The following is a 17,434-nucleotide window of genomic DNA, read 5'->3' on the forward strand; positions in this document are numbered from 1 at the left end:
TTAGTTTTCTGATATACTACTGATGTTCTAATGATACAAAGCTGGTTGAAAATGGGCGGAGTGTTCCTTTAAGTCAAGAGCGAAAACTTTCTCTGTACTTTCAATAAAGCAGACCTTCCACTATAAGAATTCAGAGAGAGTTACATTCATATTCCCGTCAGTGAAATACAACCCAGCCTCTCCAGGCCTGCTGCAGTCTGCTTAGTGTTTCCATGGCACAGTGGCACACAGGCTCAAGCAGTCTGCACATCTGCACTACAGGAGAGATCACCTTCACTTCCTTTGTCCACACATCACTTTTGATCCAATAGACCTGTTCCCCTCAGGCAGTGCGGTGGGACCCCTGATATGAGCTGAAACAATGGCTTCGTAAGCAGGTGGTATGGGAGTGGAAATACTAAAGATGGGTGGGGTCTTTTTGTTTGCCCTCGCCTCAAAACAAAACAATAAGAGTCTCCTCCCCCTTCCCCAGGTATATGCAGGCAAGTCTCCTCCTCCCCCCAGGTATATACAGGCCCCTCCTCCCCCCAGGTATATACAGGCAAGTGACAGGTGTGCTAGAAATCCCTGAACTGTAATGCTGCGTTGTGGCTTTAACGTGCCACAGGTTGATTATGACACGAATAGTTCATGTGATTCTCTTGCCTTCTTGTGCAAAGAGGGGGAAAGAAAGGAACTGCTTATGTAAAAGCTACAGGACCAATAGCAGGAATGTAGGGAGGCTCAAGGTATTCTTCGCTGGGATCTCAAATAACTCCATCTCGACCCTCTCCCGAAGAACTCCTCTCATTTGGGCAGAGAAGACAACAGAAAAGCCTCGCAACCTACAAACACGCCTTAAATCATAGAACCCTGGAACACATGAGAGCTGCGTCTATATTGTTCAACGTTTGATACGTAACAAAGGCATGTGAAATGCATCAGTGCATTGTGTCATACTGTATAGGAGTGATTACCCATAATGCATTAGTGCATTGTGTCATACTGTATAGGAGTGATTACCCATAATGCATCAGTGCATTGTGTCATACTGTATAGGAGTGATTACCCATAATGCATCACTGCATTGTGTCATACTGAGTGGGAGTGATACCCGTAGGGAGGGACATTAATGCAGGTCGTGAGATTTCCTCACATATCAAGTACGCTGCAAAAGATACACATTTTGCCAAGTGTTTTGACCTTTGACCTTTAACTCGCCACACGCTGCCTGTACTTCAGGAGCAGCAAGGCTTAAGGCTACACACTTGGTAGCAGTGATCAATGTCAAATGCTATTTATTAGTATTCATTCAGTTTGTCAGATTGCCCAATGGATTTTGGAATCTCTCTCTCTCTCGAACACTGTACTGAACTGTCGGTGCACAGTGACCCTACAGACTCAGCCAGATACACACAGTATAGACACTACAGACACAGTGGCTGTTGTTCAAGGAGTCGTGGACAAATTGATTGTAAATCAAATTAACAGCATTCCCTGTTAGTGGATCTCAAGTGATCTAAGGCCATCAAGGAACAGCTGACTGAGAGCTGAGAGTGTAGCTTGTTTCTAGACACGCCTGCGTTCCTCAAAACGACAGATGGACTGATTCAGGATGTGAAGAGACTAACCAAAAGAATAAGAATCAGTGACCTTATGAAAAGAGATATATATCTATATAGATATATATGATATATCTATATCCATCATTTTGCCCTTTGTTATACTACTGGGACAACCAAGGCAATGCCCTTTGTTATCATTTTACTGTAATAATATGTAGGTAAAAAATGAAAAGGCCGAACTCCCACATATATAAAACCGCTCGCTCTAGTATGAAGTGAATATCAAAATGGACGATAATTCAGTAACAATAGGCAACCAAAAACATTGATTGAACATAGCCTACAACATTTGTTTTGCAGGCTTTTGTCAAATTAGCCCAAACACTCAGGATATGCAGGTTTCCAGAAGGAGAGGTAAGATAGTTGCAATATAGGACATCCTCTTCATTGAACAAACAACATATTAATTTCAGAGTCTCGTGTCAAAATCACCTGGAACAACGAGGGATATTATGGCAGTGCAGGAGATGAGATCAGGAACTCCAATCAATCATTCCTGACAGCCGGCAAGACTCTGGCAGTGTGATGGATGACAGAGAGAGAGAGGAGCGCGCCACACGTCCAGCTCGTCACACTAACTTTATACTGCTACACATCAGCGCTTCCACCACTTCAGGATCAGCATGTGCAAAGACCATTCAAACCAGTGGAGCATATACATGTGGTGCAATCAGATGTTGGAGGAGAAGGTATAGGCTACTGGTCTTCCTCCCATCAATGGAAAACAAAGGCTTTCCTCCCCATCATCCCCCTTTGATTAAATTTGAGACAAATAAGATGTGGAAACGTGAGTAGCCACTGAGCTGCACAGCAGCACTCACACAAGCACAGCATTAACACGTAGCATTAACACAGAGGCTTTAGACAGCAGCACTCACACAAGCACAGCATTAACACAGAGGCTTTAGACAGCAGCACTCACACAAGCACAGCATTAACACAGAGGCTTTAGACAGCAGCACTCACACAAGCACAGCATCAACACATAGAGGCTTTAGACAGCAGCACTCACACAAGCACAGCATCAACACATAGAGGCTTGAGACAGCAGCACTCACACAAGCACAGCATTAACACAGAGGCTTTAGACAGCAGCACTCACACAACCACAGCATTAACACAGAGGCTTTAGACAGCAGCACTCACACAACCACAGCATTAACACAGAGGCTTAGACAGCAGCACTCACACAACCACAGCATTAACACAGAGGCTTTAGACAGCAGCACTCACACAAGCACAGCATTAACACAGAGGCTTTAGACAGCAGCACTCACACAACCACAGCATTAACACAGAGGCTTTAGACAGCAGCACTCACACAAGCACAGCATTAACACAGAGGCTTTAGACAGCAGCACTCACACAAGCACAGCATTGACACAGAGGCTTTAGACAGCAGCACTCACACAAGCACAGCATTAACACATAGAGGCTTTAGACAGCAGCACTCACACAAGCACAGCATCAACACATAGTGGCTTTAGACAGCAGCACTCACACAAGCACAGCATTAACACATAGAGGCTTTAGACAGCAGCACTCACACAAGCACAGCATTAACACAGAGGCTTTAGACAGCAGCACTCACACAAGCACAGCATTAACACGTAGCATTAACACGTAGAGGCTTTAGACAGCAGCACTCACACAAGCACAGCATTAACACGCAGAGGCTTTAGACAGCAGCACTCACACAAGCACAGCATTAACACAGAGGCTTTAGACAGCAGCACTCACACAAGCACATCATTAACACATAGAGGCTTTAGACAGCAGCACTCACACAAGCACAGCATTAACACGTAGAGGCTTTAGACAGCAGCACTCACACAAGCACAGCATTAAAGGAACACTCCGCCCATTTTCAACCAGCTTTGTATCATTAGAACATCAGTAGTATATCAGAAAACTAAACTGTTTTGAAGTCCGTCATTTAATTTGACAGTTATTGAGTGTTAAAGTGTGGACCAGTGACATCACTGGTCCACACTAACTCAATTAATAACTCATTAACTCAAATCAACTCTCAATAACTGTCAAACTATTCATCATTCATCTAGTTTGACAGTTATTGAGAGTTGATTTGAGTTAATGAGTTATTAATTTGAGTTAGTGTGGACCAGTGATGTCACTGGTCCACACTTTAACACTCAATAACTGACAAATGAAATGACAGACTTCAAAACAGTTTAGTTTTCTGATATCCTACTGATGTTCTAATGATACAAAGCTGGTTGAAAATGGGCAGAGTGTTCCTTTAACACGTAGAGGCTTTAGACAGCAGCACTCACACAAGCACAGCATTAACACGTAGAGGCTTTAGACAGCAGCACTCACACAAGCACAGCATCAACACGTAGAGACTTTAGACCAGGTGGTGATAATTTGCACTGGGAGACAGAAATAGTTGAGTTTTAGCAGGACGCTGCTGCTGAAAGCAGCTGTGGACGGGGAAAACAAGTGAGAGGCAGTCAGACATCCTGGGCTGCCCGCTGTCGCCAGCAGCCCCATAAACTGACCACAGAGTGTTCAACACGCTGTCCTACATGCTGTTAAAGTCTTCACCCCTCCACCATGCAAGTGCTATGAACAAGTCGTTGTGGTGTAGCCACTCTGCAGCCTCTGCAGTTTGGATGTTTCTGTTCCAGTCACACAAGTCTGGGTTAATAGACAACACTGTGTATTAATTGTGTATTAAATGTCCTATTTCAATTGGGTCCCTCCATGAAATTAACAGCAATTTGCTGATTCCAGGATGGGACGCTAAATTAGATTTGGACCTCAAACCTTATTGGACTACATGATCAAGAAAAATGGGTGTGCTTAACAGTTAAGTGTTATGGCTCTACTTTTACCCATTATATGCTTTTAGAGCAGCATCCACCAAGAAATAATGCACTGAGGCCTGTGAACCACAAGCAACTTGCACTATGTAATTAAATTCAAAGAAGGCCTTAGTCTTCATCGCCCAAATAGACCCTTGGCTAGACAATCACAGCAGTAGTTTGATGGCTCATTGTATTCAAACAGTAATTATGTCCTTAAAATACAGTATTGCTCTTTCAGCAAGAGGTCTAGCCCTGTGTTTGGCCTCCACTACAGGCAGCTCACTTTCTGGCTTCATCTAACAAGGACTGCCAGGGTTGGCCTGGCCTGCTGACCTCCAACGGATCTTCACTACTTCTGCTTCCAGTGTCTCGGCTCCAAGCAGGTCCGCCTCAGCGCAGTCCGTCAATGACCCGATCTGCAGAAGCTGCACACTCTGCATGTGCTTGGTCTACAAACAGTTGGAAAACATGCCTACCTCAAGTCACAAATATGGGCAGCAAACACCAGTACAACCAGGTAGACAGGAAACTATCACAAACGAATAAAGTCAGTCACTGGGTAAATACCTCTCAGAAGAATAAAGTCAGTCACTGGGTAAATACCGAAAAGCCTCGAAACACCTCTTGACTGGATTACCTACCTCAGAGTAGTCTCGCAGGCCAGACCTCCCCCTTCCGGGAGAGGGAAGTCTGGAAAGCGAGACTAGAGAGAAAGGCAGCCATGATGCCACACAGGTGTACACATACTCATGCTAATTAGGGGGGGTTGGACTATTCATAGTATTCCCATGATGTCGCAAGCATTTTCCTACCAATATGGCGCTATAATACACACAGCTCATTGGCTGTTTGGTGTCACTTGATTGTAATCACCTGTTAATTGATTACAATCACCTGTTATTTTCCTACCAAGATGGCCATGTGGTGATGTCAATCAATCAATCAATCAACTTTTATTATCAGACACAAGGTCCATAGGAAATCACATACATGAACAACACTTAAGAAAAATAAAACACACAAGAAAGAATTCAGATCTATAAAATGCACATAATACTATCAATAAGTCAACCAAATGCTAGGGGTGCGTTCAAGAGCTCAGAAGGAATGTTGCAGTGACATGAACACAAGTGTTCCTACTACATTATCTATCTATCTATCTATCTATCTATCTATCTATCTATCTATCTATCTATCTATCTATCTATATATCTATCTATCTATCTATCTATCTTTTTCTCTTGCTCTCTCTCTCTCTCTCTTCCACTTATCTAACTCACTCTTACTCAGCCCTGCAAACCGCGTTTATACTTTTGAAGTGGTCAGCATCAACCGTCCATGTCCACTCTGACAGTTTACAGTGATGAACCCAATCCAGGCGCTCTCATGATTAAATAAGTTTGACATAGACTGCCACCTGCTGGCTGCTTCATAGACCTTTGCAGACAGACAGCTAAAGAAGTGATTCAACCAAAGTTTTGATGGAAGCATAGAAATTACTGTTGTGCTCTCTCTCTCTCTCTCTCTCTCTCTCTCTCTCTGTGTGTGTGTGTGTGTGTGTGTGTGTGTGTGTGTGTGTGTGTGTGTGTGTGTGTGTGTGTGTGAAAAATATTTTGATACAAATTACAAATACTTGATCAAAAATATAACTAAATACAAATCAAAATACTGGTCTGGGAAATGTAGGTTAATTCATTACAAATATGTAATTTGAAAATGTAAAATACATTCTATAAAAACTGATAAAGAGCTGCAACAATTACTTGATTTGTTGTCAACTATTAAAACTGCCAACTATTTTGATAATCTATTAATCATTTTGACCCATTTCTTTAAAAATGTCCTTTCCAGTATGACATTTTCTGATTTAGCCCCATTGACATATATCTAGCCCTTACAAACCAAGGAAGATGAGAAGCAAAATGTTCCTAGATTATTTTTGGCAGACCAAGCGTTAAATGTGGTGGACAAAGTAAAATATCTGATAATCTGGGTCATTATCGTAATATATAGCTATAAATAAATAAATAAATAAATAAATAAATAAATAAATAATCAACCAGCTTCCCAGCGCATGCGCGATGTTCTTGTAGCGAAATCTCGCGGTTATGAGCCCCCAAAATGTAGTCAAAGAACTTAAGAACCGAATTGTAATTGGTCCATTGCAACATCAGCGCACAGCAAATCCGCCATTTTGGCCTGAAGGAGACACAGCTGATTGGCTGTCATGGTTCTGTGCTGTTGTCCCATTGGCCAAGGAGGCGTATTTTGTTAGCCAAAATGGCGACAGCGCTGTTGCACAAAAAAGCTTGAGCTATCTACTTTCGCCGTCCATACGCTTTGGCTTAGTTAGCTCAAGGAAAATCAGCGACTGGCACGACGAGAAGGAAACAAGCAGCCCTTTGGGTGAGCTTAATTGGATTTCGGGCGAAAGAAGCGTCAACTGCAAAAAAAAATGACCAGTGGGTATCAACATATGACATTTGTGTACTTCTGTTGTGGTCCTTCCGGTTGCATGTTATCTCTGTTCGCCTCGTAGACATGGCGACTGCCGATGTGGGCCCCGTCTATTTGCTGAAATAGACGTATTTGGTGGAATGCAGACGAAACAGTGTGGTCTTCTTCTTGGGCCATGGGTTTTGCATGCTAGTTGGACCGAATATCTCCAGTCCACAACTAAAATGTATACTACAGTTGATGTAATTCAGCTACAATGTAACCTTTCATAAGATTATGCATTTCTAAACACGGATAGTTGTTTATAGGATCGCTCTTGTCCAGCAGTTACTCTAAGCCTCGGCCTGGTGAAAGCCACTTATAAAGAGAGATTGAGAATAACACGGATATTTGGATATCAACGTTACTCCTGGTTGACACGGTGTTAAATTCGTTAATCATATTGATTAGAAATCTGCCTCTGGCCTCATTTATGTGTTTACTCGAGCAGTGTGACATTTGAACTGTGCTTCCAGAGATGTTGCTGTTCTCTTGTTTGGGCTTGATGCTCTACAGCGCCTCCCTGCCACGTCAGCTGCCGACAGATTTATACTTTTTTTTCTTCCTCCCAAAATCACATTTATTGATTTAGTTTGAATATTTATTTTTGTCCTCTCTGTTTACCATGCCACTTTAGCACTGTGCATTGTGATACTTTGCAAGACAATGATAAGAAAATCCCTGCAGTGTTGCTTGCTTGTGCTTGCTGTTTTGTGTGGCAACTGTTTTATAATGGAGGTGTTCTCAGGCTCTCTAACTGCTGCTCATATATTTGATGTGTTGCTCAATAATGTGCCTTTTGTTCAATAACAGTTGATGTGTCTTCCCTACGCTGCTGCAGGAGGAAATCAACGTGAGCTTGCTCGTGCGAAGGCTGCCAAAAAGCAGACTGACCACGGCAAGGGGAAGAGGAACGAGGACGGCTTGTCTGCTGCTGCCCGGAAACAGAGGTACTGTCTGCAGCATCGTCACCAGATCAGATGCAGCCAAACTGACATTACCCCCTGTGGTGTAACTTGATGTTTGCAGCGTTGAGATCACAGCCACATATCAATATAGCAAGACTAGATTCAGATCCAGTAGTCTTTTTTTTTTACAGGCGAGTTGGGCCAGTTTAGGCTCCCCCCCCCCCGATTTTTTAATCCCATTTTTATCCCCCTTAAGCTTAATTTATACTTATTAGAAAGCGTCGCTCAGCACATGGTCGCAGACGAAAAAGAAAGTGTCGCTCATGGTGTTGCATTTATACTTCAGAGGACGTTTGCCTCGATTCAACGGTCACGTGACACTCGAACGCTATAAGCAGCTGCAGAGGGAACGAAATGCACAGTGAAACCACCTCGGAGGCAAGATGTAACGTACTTGACTGCAGCCGCATATAAACAGCACACAACCACACAACTCACCTCCTCTCTCTCTCTGGGAAATTGGTCAAGATGTTCTTTGTGATTTTCACGAAGTCATACATCAAGGACAGGCTGATAAAAATAGCGGGGACACGTTCATTAATTTCAATCGAGCGAAAACTAGCAGGTGGACCCCAACCAAAACAAGTAAGCGCGTGCCGTCTATATAGCCAATCAGACTTGCGCGATACTATGACGTAGTCAGCGACACTAGACATTTCACCAGGTAGTAGACACTGCTCGCAGACACTTGAACGTGTCGACTCAAGTCCTCATTTCTGTAGGCGACCGTTTCAAAAGTGTCGGCAGACAGAGCATAAATTGGGCTTTAGTGCTAATTTTACTTTTATTTATCCTGGTTGCTACTCCACCCTCTGTCGATCTGGGGAGAGCCGAAACTGGCTCCATGCTTCCTCCGAGACATGGGCAGTTAGCCAGCCGCTTCTTTTCACCTGACAAGGGAAGCTTCACTGGTAGGACATAGCACATGGGAGGTTCACGCTATTCCAACCGGTTCCCCTCCCTCCGAACAGGCGCCCTTAACACATTGAGTGCCAAGGACGTCTCTGGACGTCCTAAAAAAATGTAACGAGAAGTGCCAAGGACGTCTGTGGACGTCCTAAAATCATAATTCATATTATTCCATAATTCTGCTGTTTAAGGTCGTACCCAGCCAGTGAGCATGAATCCCTTCAAGGGATCACACGGCGCCACCTTAAAACTCTATACGGGAGCTGCGCCACCCACCTCAGATCCTTCACTTTGTGCAGGAGAAAACGGAGAACGCCGTGATCAGAGAGACACCGACGCATGCTGCAGCCAGAGCCACACAGATTGCTCTGTCCGCAGCCACAGTTGGCTGCGATCCGAGCCCACAACTGAGCTCCTCCGCCGCTGTCTATCCGCCTGCACACAGCCCCTCCACACGACCACCCGCCAGAAAGGCAGCCCGAAGCCGAACGGCTAAACCTTCTCCCTCAGTCCCGCCTGCCATTTCCTCGTTGCACTGAAATCCGCCTGGGGCAAAAACTGAGGCTGCGAAGACAGTGTGGGGAGGAGCCCGCAGCTCCGGGGTGGAGAGGGGGGGGGGGGGGGGCACGCAGGCTGCACACAGAACCACACCATGTCACTACATCAGAAAACACCAGCCAGAGTCAGTGAATGCGCTTGAAATTAGAGTATTCATAAAAGTGACTTTATTTCGAAAAGTAAAAAAAGACAGCAGAAAACCCTTGAAAGTGCGCTTTTTTCAGAGGCTGTCATTTCATAATGGAACTGTCTAGAAACAAAATTTCTTCTTTGAAAGAAGTAGGAGTGTCCAATGTTTCATTAGAGTCCAACCCTTTTCATATAGCCCTAATAGAAAAAATTCTATAGCTGTTTTCAACTGAATGGAAGTGAATCTGGCACAGGCTCCAGACAATTTTACTGAAGCGCTGTGGCACTCAATGTGTTAATGACCAGAGGAGGAACCACATTAGCAACCAGGATATTGCATGTTTTGGTGAAGGGGGTTCCTATATGAAAAATAAATGTTATTAACGTTAATTTTGTGCAGCTGGTATTCTCTCTCCCCGACTATCACACGGGTGTGAGGCATTGCTGTCTGAGGATTGATCGCTCCTGATTGGTTGGCTGAATCACCTGGTTGGGGGGTGAGCTCTGATATTTGATCCCTCCCCAGTCACTGGCTTTACACCAGCTCAGCAAGATGGACAGATCATCATCACGGCAGTGGCACACTGACAAAAGAAAGTTTAGGACGGAGTGGCAAGACGAGTATTTTTTTACCGAAGTAAATTCAACAGCGGTTTGTCTCATTTGCAGACAGAGAGTGGCTGTTTTGAAAGAGTACAATATACGTCGCCACTACGAAACGAAACATGCCCTCGCTTTTTCAAACAGATAAAAAGTAGATTATTATATTGAAATGTTATTTTAGATTTAGAATGTTAATTTTCTATAAAACACAATACATTTTAATGTAATTCCACAACGTTTATTTTTGGACCTCGGCCCTCCACCCAGATTCAGTTTTGGCCCTTCATGGGAAAGACTTTGGGCACCCCTGGTATACAGGATCCCTGTTTTCATTCTGCCGTTAATGTAGGGTTCAGTGGAATATTTCACACTCGTCTCATGCCATGAATAGGTCAGTATGGGCTTCTCTCATAGATGGAGACCACTAAGCATAGCAACATGTAGCCCCATTAGGTTCCCTTCTCGCCTTGCCAATGCTCTGGGACTTGGTCACATAAAGTTACCATCCACGATGTCAGGTACCAAGTGGTTAAAACGGTTTCTTACCCGTTTCCGACATCGTATCACAGATTCAAAGATATAATATCCTTCTTACAGAAGCCAGTTGGTATGTCTGGAGGTGTTGAAATGATATCCTGTGTGAAACAACTGCAGCTTAAAAGTCTTTTTGACGGCCTGTGCCGAGTTTACAGTGTGTTTGATATGACTGTCATGGTGCACCACATGCACCATGCACCACCGCATGCAGCACGCGGCGAGCAAACAACATTGCAGTCGTATTGGCACAGTGAACAATTCCAGTGCACCTGGGAAGCAAAACACGTCATGGAACTCCCAACTCCAACTCCCCAGGTTCCCGTCGGTACTGGGCAGCCTCCTCTCCTAAATTCGGCACAGGCTGTCGAAAGACTGCATTTAAATGGTTGTGTCATGCAGCAATATCATTTGAACACCTCTGTACATACTATTGTCTTTAAGACGAATATAAGATCTTCAGATCTGCGATACGATGTCGGAAATGGGTAAGGAATGAAAAAAGGAAGGTCCACACACTGAAGCTCCAATTTTACCTTTTATTTAGCCATCCAGCAATTTTGCTGGATGACACAGTCATCACGACTGATGACTGATGAAAGGATGATATGCCACCTGCAGTCTATGCCTGCTCGCCCCTCCTGTAATCTGACCACAAGTGGGCAGTATAGAGTGGTGTGCTGTATGTAAACGGAGACACCTTCACTCCATCCGTACATATGCAATTACTTTACATTTGGAAGTTTTTTTTTATTGATTATCCATATAGATACATGTGATAACTGTGTTTACGCACTATAGTTTTGTTTTTCCTCGAACAGTTTGTCTCGAAATCTCCCGACTCATTTCAATGTTTGGTTTTGTCTTCCTTCCCCCAAAGGGACGCAGAGATAATGCAACAGAAGCAGAAAAAGGCGAAGGGAGGGGCGACAGCACCTGAGACTGCGGGGACAGCAGCACCTGAGACTGCGGCGAAAGCACCTGAGACGGAGAAGAAATAATGTTGCAGTCAGAGACGAGTTCGACTCGGGTCACTCAGCATTCTTCCTGATATTTATGAGAATGGATCTTTCATTTTTGTCCAGACTCATGAATATCGGATCCTACATTCTTCCCTTTGGCAAATGACATTGCTTGTTGCTTATTGGAATTATGTTATTTTACCTGGTGAAATAAAGTCTGAGCAAGTTAGTGGTTCTACACTCTGGTCCTGCATGTCTCAATTCAGAGGAGAATCAGTGGTGTGTAAGCAGCAGGAGTATGAAGTATGAACAATTCTCAACACAAAGCATCTACCTAACGATTGTGTATTTTTGTATCAAAATGTCCCCTGCTGGTTCCAAATAAAATATCTTTTTAGTTCATGCTCGCTTGAGTTATTTTCTATGTTGGCATAGAGACAACGGTTGTAATGTTGATTTTTGTTGTGTGCTACATATCAGCATTGTTGGGAGGGTTACTTTTAAAAATGTATTCCACCACAGAATACTTTATACATGACCTAAAATAAAAAAACAACACGGCCAATGTGCTTACTGAGCTAATTTATTAGTGAATGATGAGCTGGTTAACCGCTACAATCCTACACAGTGATATGAATAGTGGCTCCCCATTTGAAGCGGTAAGTGTATGTTTTCTTGCAGAGTGGAAAGGCTTTAAAGGCGTTTTTGTAGGTTTTCTGTAGCCACGACTGAATAGACGCTGTGCTGCTGTTCAACCAGTGCAGGTTCACCTGGATCATCTCCAATGAGCTCCTGACATAGGAGAGGTGACCCAGACTCCTCTGTGTAACAAAGAAGCCATAGACCTAAGGTGCAAACACACACACACACACACACACACACACACACATGAGTTATACACCTTTAGATGAAGTAGATGTGATGGGGTATCTCTTAATTAAGTTGTACATACTTACCTCGTCATATTTTTTAGTACAGCTGAAATGGGACGTGATAGCTGTCACAATGCCAGATAAACAGCTTGAATCCAAGGTAAATCTATAAATAAAAAGACAACTTGTTATCAGAGTTAACTTCAGTGACAGTAGCCTATATGTTAAATGCTTTAGTTAAGGAAAACTGACAGCAAATAAAAGTAGACAATTGGGCCTTTTTATGCCTCACCCAGACCATGTTTGGCAGTAGCGAAGCTACTAGCTTAACTACATTTCTCAGTAGTGTGATGGTAACATAACTACATTTCTCTGGGGATAGCGTCAATGTAGTGAAGCTATATTTTAATGTAGAGTAACTCGTAGCTTAGCTCACCACATTTTTCAAGTAGCTTGCCCAACAAATGTGAGTTTCCCTGACCGGCTGGTTTAACCAACTATACAGTTAAGTTGTCCCCATGAATAGCAACCTATTCGGCCTATTCCAGATTCCAGATGTGCTGGAATTCCCTTTTCTTGATCACTGAGATCAAATTGATTTGGTAAAAGAAAAAAGAGGGGAAAAGTAGCTTTGATGCAAAGCTACTTTTATTTTGGTAGCTTCGCTTGCTACATTTCGCTGGGAATAGCTTCAAAGTAGTGCAGCTATATTTTAAGGTAGAATAGCTCAGCTTACTACATTTTCCAAGTAGCTTGCCCAACACTGCACCAAGACTAGCAGTGCAACCCTCCCTGCAAGTGAAAAACCAGAGAGAATTATGAGGTGATGCCTACTTTGCTACTAGTTTGTCCCAATTGTTCTGCAGGAATTTCCATACAATCTCATTGCTCCTGACTTGACCCGCCAGCTTCTCCACAATAAGCACAAGATCCTGGGCTTTCATCATTTGGTTCTCGAGAGATGCGTTCAACAACCTGATGGAAACGACACTGAACTGAAAAAGAGCCAAGAAATACAGAAACACAGAAGATGCAGATAAAGTAACATGCATCACCAGATAAACGCTTAGCCTGTACTTGCCACTGTATCTTCTCTGGCTCTTTGGTGTGACAGAGGGCTGTTAGCATGAGGACCTTCTCTTTGCTGGAGGGGCAGTGGTGGTATTTCTGAAGCAGGTAGGTCCACTCTGCATGGCCTCCGTACATCACGGCCGCCTGGAAAACCAGGCCCCGAAGACTGGAGGGGAGCCTGCATCACCACAAGATGCAACATCAATGACTGACACACAACAAGCATAATATGTGTGTGTGTGTGTGTGTGTGTGTGTGTGTGTGTGTGTGTGTGTGTGTGTGTATATATATATATATAGCTTTTATTAATTTATTGTCTCTAAAACACTTTGCCACCCAATTTCTTTTTTGAAAAAGTGCCATACAGATGACATTCAAATTCAATAGTATTCCCTAAACAGATATATCTAGTAAAATGCTCTTTATGAAAATCATAAGATGGTGGGTCATGCCTCATTTGTCTCTCTCTGACTCCTGCTCCTTGTGTCTTGTAACACTGGGGTCTGCCAAACCTAATAAAACAAAGATAGTTCTCGCGGCTGTGATAATCATGTGGTTGTGTCACAGATTCACCACCAGGTGGAAGCATGCACCAAGATGAAAAAAGGTGTTCTTCCTGATGAATATTGCTATCAGATTTGAGGGAATGTTACAGCAGAAAAAAATGGGTTTGGTTGATTTTGCTGTGTTATTTATGCAATCGTATTTTGTTACTATTAACTACTACTAGCCCTTAGGTTAACTAGCCCTAGCCAAACACAGTAAACACAGTATCCAGCTCAATAGGCTAATGTGAGATTTAAAGAGCTCTTGACTTGAAGTGAGGGGGTGGGGGGGGGGGGGGGGGGGGGGGGGGGGGGTGCATTACGTGGTGTGTACATTAACAGTCGTTTCTCAAACCTTTACATCTGTAATTGAATTGCATGTATACTGTAGTAGGCTATAGTCTAGCTGTGGCCTGTATTTCATCTCCAGATCACACCATCACTGTCAAAGGGCATATGAGCAAGGTGCTAAATCCTAATCTGTCCCAAGGATGGTCTGTACATGACTCTGTATCATAATCCTGATATCTTTGTATAAATTAGCCAATACAGTATCTTCATTTCAGGATATGACCCAGGATAACCTCACAACACAGGCCACAGAATTCACTGGAATCAGGAGTAGCAGAGATATGACGTTTCCTGTAGATGTGTCATAGGTGCAGTTTGATGAGCTCCGGGCTCCATTCCAACATCATCTAGAACGCAGATTAAGATAACCCATTGATACCTAATGCAGCATTTGTGTGTGTAGCCCTTTTAGATGCGGTTTTAGACGCGGTTCGCGGTCTTAAAGCGATACACACACACACACGAGGGATATACACGCAAATGCTGCATCAGGTATCAATGGGTTAACAGACTGCTGATTCTGTTTGAGTTGACTGTTGTGCATCATGGTGGCAGGTTGTACGACCTCGCCCGCTCGCACAAAGTTGTGTGCCACGCCGCTGTTAAAAGTCTTCAAATGAGTTTTGATTAGCAGCATCTGGCCACCAATTAAGTTTGGGGTTGTAAAATGGTGGAACCCCACCTTTTTAAATGCACATAGGTAGGGTTGTAGGGTTTGCTCTGGTCTTGACGTCCAAAGGTCTTGGACCTGATCTTGACTGGACTTGGTCTTAGAATTGACTTGGACTCAACCTTGGTGGTGTTGAAACTACAGCACAGCATACTGTAGCAGTACAATGCTGCAGCAAAAGGTTACTAAAAAAAAAAAGTACTTAAAGGAACACTCTGCCCATTTTCCAAATCAACTCTCAATAACTGTCAAACTAGATGAATGACTTCAAAACGGTCATCTAGTTTGACAGTTATTGAGAGTTGATTTGAGTTAATGAGTTATTAATTTGAGTTAGTGTGGGCCAGTGATGTCACTGGTCCACACTTTAACACTCAATAACTGTCAAATTAAATGACAGACTTGAAAACCGTTTACAGTTTTCTGATATACTACTGATGTTCTAATGATACAAAGCTGGTTGAAAATGGGCGGAGTGTTCCTTTAACTATAATACTCAAATAAGAGTTTTCAGCCCAGCTTACAGGTAGTCTCCATCTTTGGCCATCCAGAAGTGGAAGAGACGCAGCGCCTCCTGTTGGGAGGCAAGTGAACGACCTGTTCGCAGCGCCGCCTCCAGCAGCTTCACCCTCCGGATCTGAACTGACAGAGAGCCGCTGTCGTCCCAGCGCTGCTCACCGGCCTGCACGGCCAACATGGCCCACAGGTGCTCCTGCAGACAGAGGGGACATCTTTGAAAATTAGGCCAAAATAATAATAATAATAATACATTTTATTTGGAGGCGCCTTTCAGAACACCCAAGGTCGCCTTACAGTGCATATAAAAACAGATGTAAAATGTGCTGTTGAAAAGAAGGAAATGAAGACTCACTGAGAGCAATGCTCCCTTTTTCAGGAGCGCCTTGTTCACATTCACACCTGGAAGCTGACCAGTACCAACCACAGTCTGATCTGCTGGCCACTGAGCAGCTCCACTGGAGCGGTTGGGGGGTTAAGGGCCTTGCTCAAGGGCACCACGGTGGTGGTAATGAGGGAGGGGGCAAGCGCTGCCTTTTCACTTTCCCCAGCCAGATTGATCCTGCCGGTCCCAGGGATTGAACAGACGACCATCCGGTCACAAGCTGGCTTCTCTAACCGTTGGGCCGCCACTGCCCCAAAATCAAATCAAAAAGTCAAACCATATCCATTATTATCTATGAACCTTTTTACGGTCTAAGTATGGAGTTCTTCAGCTATCTAGATAGATCCCACTTCATGTAGGCCCAGCAGAGCAGCTGGGGTGACCTCGCACCAGCCGCTGCTGCTCCTACAAGACGCAAAGAGCAAAGAAGAGCCGAGTGCTGATGAGAGACGCAGAAAGCAAAGAAAGGAAGTAGTCAGCTCATCTAATTAAAGTCATTCCTTAAGCCAAATCTCTTTATGCCTTATCTGCTGCATGTGTTGAGATGTGGGAGTATTTGAGGTCAAGTGCGTTGCTGCAGCAGAGCTCTTACAGCGAGGACAGCTTCCTCGTCCTTACTGCACTACTGAATTATCACACTATTGAATATTGAATGGGGATGGATGGAGATAGAGATTGAGGCATTTTTCTTCCTCACTAGAGAGTAGAGTTACTACTGAAGATAAGAGGGTTTAGGCTTCACTAAGCCTGCCTGTGCCTCTGCTTTTACAACTATTCCATATTCCATCCTCTCCAACATACATCGGTTTAGGACAGAGGATCAGGATCTACACACGTTTACCCAGGCAGGGAGTAGAACATCTGCACAGGAGCATCTCCAAGTTGTGAGTCTCTGTACATATTTAAGCCTCTGTCTCCCACACCTGCTGGAAACACGGGATTTTGGAATTCCCAAGAAAATCCCGGTGGCTCAGTTATCCCCCCCCCCCCCCCCAACACCACTCCCTTCCAATCCTTCCTGCCTATATTGAAGTAACTAAAGCCAAACATGCACGCATAGAAAAAAAAAGTCATGTGTTGCCTGATTGGAGGCTACATCACATGATACTTTGACCTTGAGAAGTCGAGTGATGCAGTATTCTCCTCTGATGGAGAACGTGCTCATCATGTTGGTCATGTGGTTGATAAAGACAGTGATGGGTAAGTATTCCTCCTCCTTCATCATGAACAGGCTGAGAGTGAAGGCATCACAGTACTTTAATGATCCTCGTCTGTTGACACAAGAGGGAATCAATCTTTTAAACACGCACAGCAGCAGCCATTTCAATTACATTTCGACTACACACAGTGAATAATGGATGTTATTAAAAAAATAAATAGATAAGACGTGATCTAGCCCTGTAATTGGTCGATAGTCATCGTGGCAACTG

At 43.8% G+C, this 17,434-nt stretch overlaps 2 protein-coding genes across 2 annotated transcripts in view; one reads left to right on the forward strand and one right to left on the reverse strand.

Moving 5' to 3' along the window:
* Positions 1 to 6,755: 6,755 nt before the first annotated feature.
* serf2b (small EDRK-rich factor 2b) lies at positions 6,756 to 11,996 on the forward strand. The gene is made up of 3 exons (XM_083650478.1): positions 6,756 to 6,897; positions 7,773 to 7,881; positions 11,513 to 11,996. The coding sequence occupies exons 1-3, from the start codon at positions 6,891 to 6,893 to the stop codon at positions 11,631 to 11,633; spliced, it is 237 nt and encodes a 78-aa protein (XP_083506604.1). The 5' UTR covers positions 6,756 to 6,890; the 3' UTR covers positions 11,634 to 11,996.
* Positions 11,997 to 13,296: 1,300 nt separating this feature from the next.
* The window catches only part of LOC310788743 (endoplasmic reticulum aminopeptidase 1-like), a gene marked incomplete at both ends in the record, with an annotated part of 25,744 nt that continues 21,606 nt past the window's right edge, over positions 13,297 to 17,434 (reverse strand). Inside the window, 4 exons of the mRNA XM_083650302.1 lie at positions 13,297 to 13,461; positions 13,544 to 13,715; positions 15,628 to 15,815; positions 17,119 to 17,275. Coding sequence (XP_083506428.1) covers positions 13,297 to 13,461; positions 13,544 to 13,715; positions 15,628 to 15,815; positions 17,119 to 17,275 — 682 coding nt within the window. The remainder of the gene's footprint in view (positions 13,462 to 13,543; positions 13,716 to 15,627; positions 15,816 to 17,118; positions 17,276 to 17,434) is intronic.

Source organism: Poromitra crassiceps (genome assembly GCF_964638095.1).
Source record: "Poromitra crassiceps genome assembly, chromosome: 14".
Lineage (NCBI taxonomy): Eukaryota > Metazoa > Chordata > Actinopteri > Beryciformes > Melamphaidae > Poromitra > Poromitra crassiceps.

Coding starts and splice junctions, on each gene's coding strand:
- serf2b (XM_083650478.1), top strand. Junction 7,882..11,512: donor GCTGCTGCCCGGAAACAGAG/GTACTGTCTGCA, acceptor CTTCCCCCAAAG/GGACGCAGAGATAATGCAAC.